Here is a 13,216-nt window from a genome sequence, read left to right on the forward strand (position 1 = left end):
ATTAACACTGCCCGGAGTGTAATTCTTCACGCTACTACCTTGATATAAAGGCAACTACATTTCACAATTGATTTATGAAATGATTAATCAGAACAGATTTTATATATTATATTTGTACTTACATTAACTATTATAGTAAGATCACCTAATTGTGGAAGACAACTAGTATCCTCATATTTACTTAAAACCATTCTTGAATTTTGAGGAGCAAAACCTTTCAATCCACTTCCGGCAGCCCTTTTAACCAAAAGTGAGGTTGCTACTCCTTTGATCTTCCATTTCAGCACATCAAACGAATCGGGGCAATTGTCTTTATTTTAAGTCTGTGCAACATCTTTTGGTTTTGAATGCAGGAATAACTTCTGACTCTAATACCGGTACTCGTAACCTACCACGCAAGCTACTGTGAGGAGCCTTGAAGAATGATCAATAGCACAGAAATTCCAATTTACAGTATTGCCATTGTATAAACATACTTTAAAAAAAATATAGCCTACACCACATGTTGCCCTCATCATCTTTCATTACAGCATTCCCTTCACATTATAGTACTTTCAGCAGTTAGTAGTATGTAGCTATGCATTAATCAGTAAGCTCTCTTGAGTAATCCAGTTCACTCTGTCTAGTAAGAGGATTCCAGCAGCAAACATGCACACAGTTTTCTAAGAAAGCAAGCCAAGAAAGGCAGCTCCAGAGGATATCAACAAAATAAGAAGTGACAGATTGGTGTCACGTAAGAAAAAGTATGGCAGGAGATACTATCATGCTTTTCTCTGTAGGAAGGCTCAGGAATGAGTAGGTATAGCAACATATTCCTATTCTGCATTACCCCATTGTAAGTATTAAGAGTAAATAGCATAATATGAGATCCCACCATTCCTGATGAGGTAGAATACTCTCATTATGTTCACTGCTTAAGAAAGATTTTTTTTTTAATTCTTCAATAAAATATAAACAAACCCATACATGTTTTTTAATTGTCTGGCCATTTAGGAGTTAAGCTCCAATTTCAATTAACACATCTGGTCTTGAGGTTTACTGATGTGAACTTTCTTAAATTACAGTAGAGTACACGTCAGACAAAAAAAAATCCTTCAAGGAAGCAGCATTTCCCAGAATGCAGGAATAATTTGGAAATAGCAGGAACCCGTTCTTAGAAGTCTCAACCCTTTTTAGATAGGTGGAAACTATTTCCACTACAGCCAGAATGGAGCTGGCCTACACAGCATTCAATCTTGCTGAACTGCATTTTCAAGAAAGAAGTCAAAATAAAATTAAAGGATGTCTATAGTTACAAAGGAGTGATATTAGCATGTAGTAAAAAAAGAGAAAGGTATCAGCTTAGTTTTGATGTCTAATTGGCCAACTTGTCGGTTTGTTCTACCTTACCATTGGAATTCTTTGGCTCCTCAAAATCAATGACGTTTTCAGAAAATCTAGAGGTCCTGCTCTGATGTACTGCACACAATGTATTTCCACACACTGGATGATTCTGGACTCAAGATACTTTAATAGAATCTGAGGATTAAATAAAATGAGACGATTAATGCATGCTGTGCAAGACGACACTTAAGGAGTTGCATTGACACAGAAACATGTGCCTTGCAGCACGGAAAAATTCTTCCAAAGCAACCAAACTCTAGACGGCTCAAATCTCCCCACACGTGAAGGCGCCTTGCCCAGACTCATCCAATCCCTCCGAGGAGCTCTTTGTCCACCTTCAGAACCCCTGAATTCACTAGCCCAGAGGCCAGCCTCGCTAGCCTACCCGGGAGGCTGACCGATGGAAATTACCACTCTCTCCCGCCATGCTACAGGCTCACTGCTAAGCCCTGACCTGCCTGGACTGGAGGAACGCATCTTGCCTCGAGCTGAAGGATTGTTTAGACAGAGAACAGAAGTGACTTTGAGCAGTCTTCAGATACCAGCCTAGGAAAAATTCACCCAAGTTATTAAAGACAGACTGATATCTGTTCACTTATAATAGCCTTTTCAGGAGAGCAACAGTGACACACTGACTTCTAGACTACTTTCCAATGTGCTTTTGACAACAAAAGCTACTTACGAACTTCAGTCTATTCTCTTTTTTGCAGTCAGTACAAGCCTCTGTTTTGTGTGCAGCATATCATAGAATCATAAAAGTTGGAAAGGACGTTACGATTATCAAGTCCAACCTACAGACCTACACCACCCTAACACTAAACCATCTCCTGAAGTGCCACGTCCAGCCATTTTTTAAACACGTCCAGGGATCGTGACTCCACCACCTCCCTCAGCAACCCATTACCAGTGCTTCATCACCCTTTTGGTGAAGAAGTTTTTCCTAATATCTAAACTTCCTACGGCGCAACCTGAACCTGTTCCTTCTTGTCCTATTGCTATTCACTAGGGAGAAGAGGCCAACACCCGTCTCACTACAGCTGCCTTTCAGGTAGTTGCAGAGAGCAATAAGGTCTCCCTTCAGCCTCCTCTTCTCCAGGCTGAACAGCCCCAGCTCCCCAAGCCTCTCTTCGTAAGACTTACCCTCTAGTCCCCTAATCATTCTGGTTGCCCTTCTCTGTACCTTCTCCAGCACCTCGATGTCCTTCCTGTGCTGTGGAGCCCAGAACTGCACACAGTGCTCAAGGTGCGGCCTCACCAGTGCCGAGTACAGGGGCACAATCACTTCCCTGGTCCTACTGGCCACACTATTGCTGATCCAGGCCAGGATGCCATTGGCCTTCTTGGCCACCTGGGCACACTGCTGGCTCATGTTCAGATCCTCAAGGAGATGCAGGAGTATCTGCTTATTGCTGATGATCACCTGGGCAAGAGTCCTACAAGCTTGCATTTACCCTCAAGTAAGGTGGGTGCCACTTTGTGCAAAGCAACCATCTCCCCAGGCATAAAATAAGTCAGTTCTTAAGCTGGTTAAATACCTCAACAAATACAAGATCCTGACTGTACTGCAGGTATTTGCATGAAGAAAATGCAGCTATGCAACAACAGTTAAGAACAGCTATAGTGCATTAAAGTCTGATTGCAACGCAATGTAAAAATAACCTAAAAATGTCTGTGAAGGTGTTGCCCAGGGCCAGGCATCAGGACGCCAGCAGCACTCACTAAGTCTAGTATTAATTCTTGAGCTTGTTAACAGACAGGCTTTGGCCTCAGAAACCCCCATATTCACAGGGACATACTTTTTTTTCCTGTTATATATTATCATTATTACCCTTATCATCGTCTCAGGTCTCCACCTTCAGCTAGGATGAGGAAGTGTAATGGAAGAGAGATCCCTTTGCTCCCTTGGAACTCCATTCACCTCAGGAAACTCTACATGAATATACTCCAGAAGTACAAGTGGCAATAAGACTTCCCAAAATTCTGGAAGTATGGAATATAACATTTATTACCTTTTCTTCTTTCCCTGAAAGCCTTTCCTGTGGTTTCTGGGAAACACTGACACACCTTATTTACTCAGCAAAACCCTAACTTCTCTAAGACCGAAAAGCATCCTATGTGCAATTTGCTCTGCACTGTTAAACTCTTAAATACATTATGGCACAACACAAACTACGTATATCGTAGTTTTGAATGTCAAAATCACTCAGAGCTAAACTCACTAGAGAACTTGCATTAATTTTTTGCCTCTTGTCATATCACTGATGTGAGGGAAGTGGATGTTGAAAATAGAAAACATCAGTATTGCTGACTCACAAACCAAGAGGAAGGTGATAGAAGTATTCCAGAATCAAGCTTTTTATCACGTAGGCTCAAAGCAAGCACAAAAGCAGAGGCTGTTACTTCACAGACACAAGAAAAAACCCATGTGACAGACTCAACAAGAGATCTGACCTATGGTTTACAGGCTACAGATTACAGGAATTATATTTGCTTATCACCATATCAGAAACAACTTCTGCCAAAGTACTTCTTTGTTAGGAAAAGTATTCCGAAGTCTTTGGTGTAGTGCTCATATCAAGACTTGCAATATCTTTTCAGTTTTCGATACGTGAGAAAGTTATTACATGCATATTTCTTCATCTTTCAACTTTCTTAAAGTTCTCTACCAGCATATTTTCTTCCCCATAAAGTGAGCACTTTAAATGGCTTCATCCCCCTCCTCAAGCCTTGCATTTCTAGTGGAGCTGAAGTAAAACTGAGTCCTTGTGAGCATCCAGCTCCACCCATGCCAACACACCAAATCAACAATTTCATCTCTGGCTCCTCTTCCTGTGTATCTAACAGCCCATTTGTTTTCTGCCTTCCTCTGTCACTGTTTCTCAAAATATGAACAAAGCAACTTGGCTGGAAATGCTTTTGGCTGAGGGGTTATCTTCTGCCAGGTAGCTCCAAGGAAAATGGAAACTTCTGTTTGGCAGGATGCAGTTTTCAGAGAGGATGTAACAGCTACTGGACTACCGTTACACTTGAACTTTGTCATTTACCATTTGAGTTGAACAAGAGTTATTGACAACAACTTCAACAAAGGATGCTTGTGTGTAATTGCAGAGGTCAAGTGCGGTTTCTGAACTACAAAAATTTAAAAATAACTCCTGCAAATTCTAGAAAGGAGATTCTACTGCTTAATGCACAAAGGCCCAGTGAAAATAAATCTAGTAATGAGCAGAAATACCGTTCTATGCAGCCTTGCTCTACACAGATGAAAGCGCGGCGCTGAAGTTATGAAATGTCCTTTCCTGAAGTTAAAAAAAAAAAACAAACCTGCAAATTTGATGCTGTTGCCTAAATTGACACTAGGCCCCCTTAGAGGAGGTACGTATCCTCGTGGAAAAGGCATCGTGGAGGACAGAGCCCAAACAGACGACAGCAGGCTCTGCCCGTGCTCAGAGCCAAGGCAAGGCCCTGTGACCATGGCGCTGCAGTATTGATGCGCTTTACGTACCACAGCTTCTCACAGGGACTTCCAGCAGGAGACTCTGTCTCAGCATGATCACACCAGTCTTCACTAAGAGAATGCTGCCAGGTCCCGCAGGTGCCTGCTTGGATAGGTGTGACATCTAACCAAAGCCTTCCAGTATGTGCTAATCCTGACACAGAAGCACTTTAAGAGTGAGGATACAGGTCTAAGAGTGAGGATATAGGTCTGTTCCAGCCCTGATGGACTCCCTGGTGCCTGTGAAAACAGCACTCTATATGAAAATTATATCCATGGCTGCAAAGACTTATCCAGTGGTTATTGCATGCACATATCTTAAGTTTCTTATGACCCTTCACGTACTTGATGTGATGTATATATGTGGGTGTTACGTACATTAATTAAGGAGCAAACACACGTAAGGAAAATAACCAAAATCTTCAATTTTAGAAAGAACATCAAAAAAAGATCCTTTATAGTCAGTATGGTTGCAAGCTGTAGGTAGACAAGTAAAAAAGTGTGTGAAGCCACACATTTCACCATCTTGATCCAAGACTTATCTGCATTATTATAGAGAATTTTAAACCAGAGCTGGTTAGATCATCTTAGTTTGAGGCAACATATATTTATTTTAAATTACCACTATATCAAACTAATTTATCACAGATAACATGACTTATAATACAGAGCTGTTAGAATAGATCTGTCATTGTTCCAGTTCTGTAGTTAAGTATTCTTGGTGATACTGGAAATGGTAGAACACAAATTTATTAGTTTGCATCTAAAATATGAATCACAGTGTAAATATTCGGTTCCTCATAGTTACACATAACAAATCTCACTGTGTACAAAGAATTACTGACACTTTTAACCATCGTATCTAGCTTTCAAGAAGCAATAAATTGGATATTGGCATTTTAGTTACTAGATATTGAAGTCTGTGGCTTAATATGTCTAATATGGCAATTAAGAATTCTTACTTCATGTGAACAGGTACCATTTATGTTAAGTACAGAGAGCATCCAAATGCTTGTGACTTTTTATGGAGGCACAGAAAATACCATGCAGCAGAAACATCATAGTTTTGTGCTTAGCAATGTTTTTCTTCTATTAGTATCTAGTGCTAAATCCTGAGAAGTCAAGCTTGGAAATCTCCTTTTCATTGGAAAAACTCGTTCGATCTATGCGAGAACTTGGGCTTCCAACTTTACTCAGCCAGGATTTCCTGCAAGAAAAGTAAGAGAAAGTTAGCATATAAAGAACTGCACACGTGAGTTTTATTCTCCTGTCATATATGCCTAGTTCCTTGAAAGATACTTCCCTTTCTCCGTTAAAAGCAAACTATTTAAAAGATATCAGTATTTTAAGAAGTATTACGCAATACTGCATGAAAATACATCTGACAAAAGGCTAAAGGAGATGTACTGTAATGATCCCTTTTAAGTGCTTATTAATAGCATTAAAATAGGTATATATTGCCTTTGCAGATTCAAGGACCTAAAAAATACTCATAATTTAAAAATATCGTGAAGAGAGAATTCTAACATTTTCTGGCAAATAAAGGAAATTGAAACCGAAATGCAAATTAATAAATTCAAAACCAGCAAAAAGATACAAACCAAACAAAAATCAAAATTACGTCAAAGCAATATCAAATTGTAACAAATACAGGATTTTACACAGGCATTCATAAGTGAGAATTTTACATATATTTGCATTATGATCCAATCTCTAATTATACTGGGGCTTGCCTTCCATGGCACACTAGAAAATAGTAATGAACACAAATTATCATAAAGTAATCGAGGCTGGGAGCTGACAGTGCGACGGCTGCTCCTACACACACGCCCGCTTTATTCCTATCCTGCAGCAATCTGCTAATTCACAGTAGTGATAAACTATTGTGCGAAAAAAGGAGGTGCACAAATACTTGAAGTGCAGATGATGCTGCTTACAGAGACATTTATTCACAAAAAAATACCTTCTCAGTGTTTTCTGTTGTACTGAAGGCTCAGTAACAGGAAAAAGAATTCAGTGTACCACATTTAAGGAGGAAATATTTCCACACAATTATTTTTTATAACTTTGATGGTGCATGAACTGGCATAGATACATAACTATGATTAGTATCAAAAAATACATCCCTATTCATTTAAATTCCAATTTGAAGAGTATAAAAGTTATGTCTAACAGGAATGCTAGTTAAACCATTCAAAAAAATCCCACTGAATATTATAAAATGCAATGTTCTTGCAGTGAGACTTAACTTTGATGTTTTTATAATGAAAATTCTGCCTAGAGACTGCTTATCTTGAGTCAGGAAATAAAACACACCTGAGGTACAGAAATGTATCTTGTTAGAGAACCTACGTGACAAGATTTTTTTTTAGACTATTTGTGGTGTTATGCTGAGTCAGAGATCATCTCAAATGCCTGACCACTAAACTATGGAAAGACTGCCCAGAAAACACAAACCAGATACACGTATCTCACATTCAAAGCTTGACAAGACTTAATTTAGTACATAGGAATTGAAAATAAATATTTCTGTCAGATGTTAACACATCTTCACACTTTTGCCTTCGTGTTGTGAACAACCTCCCTTCTCATCTGTTTTTGATGTAGAAGCCTTTCCAGCAAGGAGTATAACCAAGGTATAGGAGTACCTGAGTCAAACAGAAGAACCCAGCTTTTCACTCTGTGATGAAGCCCTAAAGGCAGACCAGATATTTCAGCAGCAGGAAAAAAGCCTAGTAATAGACCAGTCTATTTTGCTCTGTATTACAAAAAATCCAAAAGGCCTCTTATTTAAAACCCTAAAATAGTTGAATGTCCTTGAGTGAAGAAAAATAGTATGTATTTGAAATACCGAATTAAGAAAATCCGTACTATTTTTAGAAGGCTAATGTGATATTCACAAGTCAGACTATTCCCTTCTTCTCATTTTAGATATGAGCTTTTCCTGGACAAAACCAAACGAAATACATTCCTTGCCCAGCCTTTACAGCTGTACATCCGACCAAAATTCAGCTAGGGCTGCTCCCAGCTCCCAAGTTCCACTGCAGGAAGAAAGTAATTTTGCAAACCCAGCAGAGAGCAAACTTTATTTAGTCTCAGCTACATAGGCTCTCACACGAATAAGGATAAAGCACAAATTATGAAAATCCAGTTAAACCAATCCAGCTCCATGGAAACTCTTTATAGGATGCATGTATTTTATTCCTTATTTAGTGCAGGAGGTCGTCAAGGAACTAACAGAACCACTCTCTATCTGGAACGTGCATGACCAAGGGGCTCAGTAGTTCACTGAGATGCTAATATTCTGCAATAGGATCTTCTTCATTGATCTTCCCTCATTTCGTTCATTTATCTACAGAAAAACGTCATCTCCAACACATTTGGCAAGGGGAGTATTTTAAAAATGGTTAACTTTCATTAGCACCCAGAACAGCAGACTTGAGCTACGAAAAGGTTCTGCATCCTCATCTTGTTCCACTCAGCCTTGATTTTCTTTCACATGTGCCACGAATTTCAGATCACCCAATGTGTGCAAGAGATCAGCTACAATTACTAACATTTGGAGTTTTAGTTTGCCATTTATAGCACCCATTTTAAAATTCACTGCTGCTACCCACTTCCCTCCAGGAGTGAGAAAGACAGCCTCCACCTCGCTTATCATATGGGGTAGGTCTCAATCAAACAAGGACATTGCTTTAATCTGCCACAGGGCAGTACAGAGCTCACTCTTCACATTTTAAAGGATATATTTTTCAAAAGCTACACTGCTTCAATAAGTCTGGAACAAGAGCTAATCTCCAAATAGCCATTTCCTACCGCATTTGATCTCTCAGGTACCGCATATGCCCACACAACGCTCTTGGCCACACTCCAATCTCACCACCTTTCAAAGCCAAATTGGCAATGTGGGGACTAGACTGATTCCCTTTAATCGCAGATTTAACAGTTATACACCCCGCCCCCCCTCCAAAGGAGAACCCAGGCAGGCCTGTGCCCTGGATTCTCCCCATAGTAGAGCTCCAGGCACCTGCCTCCTCCTGGAAGCCTCTCCCCCCAAAGCCAGTAACCAGCCCCAGGAGTCCCCTGCAACCTGGTCCCATCCACCCCAACTACTGTCTCTGGGCAGTGCTGCTCCCCAAAATACCCCAAACCAGACCCAGCCAGCATTCCTGAGTGTATCCGGCACTCCAGGCATTGTTCGCGAAGCCACTGGGAGCACCTGTTCTCACTGTCCTGCATTTTATTCCCTCAGCCCTGCGAGGACGGCCGGCCTGACACAACCTCGTGGCCAAACCAAAACACATGCTTTTTGCCATCCCCACAGTCACGGTGGCTCACTCCTAGGAGCTTAAAACAGTGGGATCCATCACTCTTTTCCTTTTATCATTTCATTAACTAAAAAGAACCTTTGCTAAGTGACTCTTGGCTTGTTACCTAGGCAACCGGGCTCTTTCCATTCGAGGTATTCTTGGAAACCATAATCTAAAGAGCTGTCCCACTTCAGATCCTTGCCGCAACAGCAGGGCTGTGTGCAGCTCTCCAGGCAGGACTCAAAAGAAACCCCAAGGTGGGAGGAAGCTGGCTTTGCTGTAACTTCACGCAGCAGGCATGCCAAACCGGTGTGTAAATGAACAATGTAGGTTTTCCTGTGCTAGGCTCTGTATCAAACCACCGGCATACATAGGATGCTTCCACAATAGTTCATTATTTATGCGCAAAAAGCCAAACTATTCTATCCTGAGACCAGAGCAATTTACAGTCTATAGTCCTAGAAACAGATCTGACAATGACGTACAGCATTAATTCTTGGTGAGCGACACACAATTTAGGAATATGTTTTTCTCTTCACCTTAACCGCAGTGTCACAGTGGAACAAGAAAAATGTGTGCTTTTATTTAGAGGGCTCGTTTACACTTTATTTCCCTTTGTTTGGAATAAAATACTAGAGAGAATGTTGCTTTTTGAAGATTCTATTTACAACTGTGACAGCGTATAGACTAGAATTGCAAATATTTATAAAATACCTCCAAAATGATGTTGTATACTGCAACAGCACTGCCAAGTTTTCGTAAATCCTGATATTAAATGTTCGCAGAAGAATTGTGCAATTGCTTTCTATTGCTGTCTGGTTTCTGAGCTTTTGGGAAGAACTTTAGCCATGGTTTAAGCTTCTCTCTACAATCATAAAGGCTAGGAACGTTTTACTAAAAACCTTTGTTTTTATAGGCCTGAAATTCACATCTAGGTAAAGCCTCTAGTAGCCTGTATAGTAAAGACATCTCATAGCTTACTGTAGAACCACTCCATCATTCCTACTCCTCTGCTCCCGCTGCCAGAGTCTAAGAGCAAAATAGGAATCCGGAAAGAAAATTTATAGGGTTCGATGTTGTTGCAAGAAAACTAGCAGGAAGGATACAATCCCTGGTAACCGAAGTGTTTAAAAACAGTTTTGTTTGGCACGATTTGAATCATAGTGTAGCCTGAAAAACAACACATTGGGCATTTTAACTTTAGCAAAAGCAATCAGTGCCTTAGTAAGGTGGAAAAAAGGGATTCTGAAGAAAATACATGAGGAATTCTGGAGAGAATTACTAAGATTTTGGTGTAGGGTAAGGCCAAGAGGACTCAAGCAACATGTACAGTCAAATTCCTCCTATTGGCCTTCATCCTCTGGTTCTAGTAATTTTTTCTGCTCTCAGAATTAGGCTTAGGGTAAAAACCTGAAGCTACCTGATCCAGAAAGCTGCCATCTCAAGAGCTCTGCTCAAGGGGGGGGCCTCTGTGCTGCCATGGAAACTGCTGCACCTCCCCAGGCAAAGGGTATCGGCTCGTTTTTAAGACTTGTGCCTGCTGCTGCCTGACACACCACCAAAACCAGGGCTGGCAGCAGCCCACGCTAGGTCAGGATCGAATGTCTGCACTTAATTGCACGTCCGAGACCTCTGCATTTAAATACCTGCAAGAGAAAGGGGGGAATAGTAGAGGGAGAACAAGGCAAAGTCTAAGGGAGGAGAATTTTAGCACATTTGTTATGAGCCCATAACAGTCAGAGCCAAGTGACAGGTTACTTTGGAGGATTAAAACAAAACAAACCAAAAAAAATCCCAACAAAAAAAGAAAGGTAGCAGGAGGCTAAGGATAGCGGCCAAGAAGTGGGTGAGCTAGAAATGAAGCAACCTGCCCAGGCGTAGGCAGGGTGCCCCAGAATAGAGCTGGAGCCTGTGGGTGTGGGGAAGGACTGCACTGCCACTGCCTGTTCACTGCCCGCTCCAGGCATACTCACAGTAGGAATTTCTTGGTCTCTGGGATATTTAGCAGAAGTTCAGGAACTGTTTTAGAGAGTAGAGAAAGCGATATTTCATCAAAACTAGTGTTTGGCTTTGTATTTTTAAACACAGCTGTCAGATGCATGCTGTTAATTTGTTTGTATTTCTTCCTTCTCTGTCAAACCCAATGCTGAACTGAACTCAAGGCCAGCACTTCTCTAGAGAATACATGATGAGCTTTTCTTCGAGGTACTATTTGAAAGTCATGTCAACAAGCAAGGGCACATTAGCAGAACCTGATATATTAAAGATACCGTATGACACAATACTGAATAAGCTTCAAATAACATATTTTTGTAAACATTTCTATTTATAAACCCAAGAAAAATGACCTGTATATTAATGTTCGTCACATTCTGTGCGTTACTGACAAGATTTTTCTAATGTAAAATTGATCATTACTAGCTTGCATTAGCACAGAATTTGTATCTATGTACCTAAGCTTCACTTTGCTATTCATATCTGATCTGTTAAATGTCTTCGCCTCTTAATTGAAAGAGGAGTTATCTCAAAAGGAATGAAACCAAGCCTACAGTTGTTTTTTTCTTGTATACAATGCAGAGACCTGTTGTGCATTTTCCTATTAATGATTTTGGTAAACTTCAAGCAAAACCTAATTATTTACTTAAACATGAGATCATAAGATGTGTATTTTTATTAAAAAGTTACCAGACTACTGCTTTGTTTAAACCAGGCTAACTAAGTCACATTTGGCTTCTTTTGCAGATCTTATCGGAAAAAACTAAGCAATTTGTTCTGACAAGGAAGGGTAAAGGTAAAAAAGGAAATGAAAATTAAAACCAAATTCAGCCACTTCACTTACTCAAAACAGCTTTTATGTCCACACTGACCTACAGAAAGTACAAGACAAAAGAGAATTTCCCGTTAAGCTTGTGTCCTATCTTCCTAAAGCAGTAAACGTACCAGAGAGCCAGAAGCAGCAAAAAGGCCTATTGTATTTTCTCCTTGTAATCTGTCTGTCTCCACAGGGTACGATTTGGCTCACAAGGCAGACTAGGAATTTTGGCTAACCCCGCTCCGCTGCACAGAATGCAACTGAAGGTTATTTCTCGTTCCACATCTATTAAACCTAAGGCCACAGGAAGCCTAAATGAAGAGGAACTGTTGCCGTTTGTGTACCAGTTCAGGCTTGTGGAAACAGAGAAGCTGGTTCTAATGCTTAGAAGCTGATTAGCACTCATCACCCGCAGGAACTGTATTTAAAACCAATGGCTGTATTACAGGCTTGAACAAAGAATAAAGTAGTATTGCCTCTGACCACCAATTTTATAGCTAGAAATTTTAATAAAACCCTTACCTTGCGCCACTTCAAAGCAACCGTGTTGGAAGATGCTAAGGAATCTTCACACTTTGGCCAATTCAGTTTTACTTAAAAATCCATTTCATTTATACAGCCTGGTACAAATAAAAGAGTCACCACAGTAAGGGAAGCCCAGCTATGGCCAACCAGTTGGAGAATTCACATCGAACCAATGTGCACCCACAGTTCAGGGAAGCATTCAAATAAGAGAGAAAACTGCAGATGACAAACGCAATCAGGAATTTGAAAGACAACCCTTTTCTATTCTCTGGTAATGAGGTTGAGCAAGGAAGGCAGATATAAAAGCCACATGAGGACCAGCTCCCACATTACCATGCTTCCTGTATCCCCTGTGTAATTCTCAGAAGACAGATTTACACAGAATAATACAGATTAATTTATTATGCAAGAACTAAAAATAATGCCAGATCAAAACACAGTGAATTCCTGCAAGCACCACTGGGATTCTGGTTATTTTCTTCAAAAGCCTGCTTTACTTTACAAGCACTTAGGATAGCTAAGACCAAAAACAAAGAAGACTCACTAAGAGTTACAAACTGGCCCTTTCCAATTTAAAAACAATTGAGATCTTAGAAGCACCACAAGTTTTATGTTATAGAGCCCTGAGCAAGCCCAAGTGAGAACATATAACATTTCCAGTGCTGCAGTGACTGTACGTGAATTTCCCTTTTC

General features: G+C 40.4%; 1 protein-coding gene across 1 annotated transcript; it reads right to left on the reverse strand.

Moving 5' to 3' along the window:
* Window positions 1-5,968: 5,968 nt before the first annotated feature.
* LOC104270096 (acylphosphatase-2-like) lies at window positions 5,969-11,287 on the reverse strand. The gene is made up of 2 exons (XM_009864354.1): window positions 11,193-11,287; window positions 5,969-6,083 (listed from the first exon to the last, which is right to left on the reverse strand). Exons 1-2 carry the CDS (start codon window positions 11,285-11,287, stop codon window positions 5,969-5,971), a joined length of 210 nt encoding a protein of 69 aa, XP_009862656.1.
* Between the last annotated feature and the right edge of the window lie 1,929 nt (window positions 11,288-13,216).

This window comes from Apaloderma vittatum, unplaced genomic scaffold (assembly GCF_000703405.1).
Source record: "Apaloderma vittatum isolate BGI_N311 unplaced genomic scaffold, ASM70340v1 scaffold43382, whole genome shotgun sequence".
In the NCBI taxonomy this organism is placed as follows: domain Eukaryota; kingdom Metazoa; phylum Chordata; class Aves; order Trogoniformes; family Trogonidae; genus Apaloderma; species Apaloderma vittatum.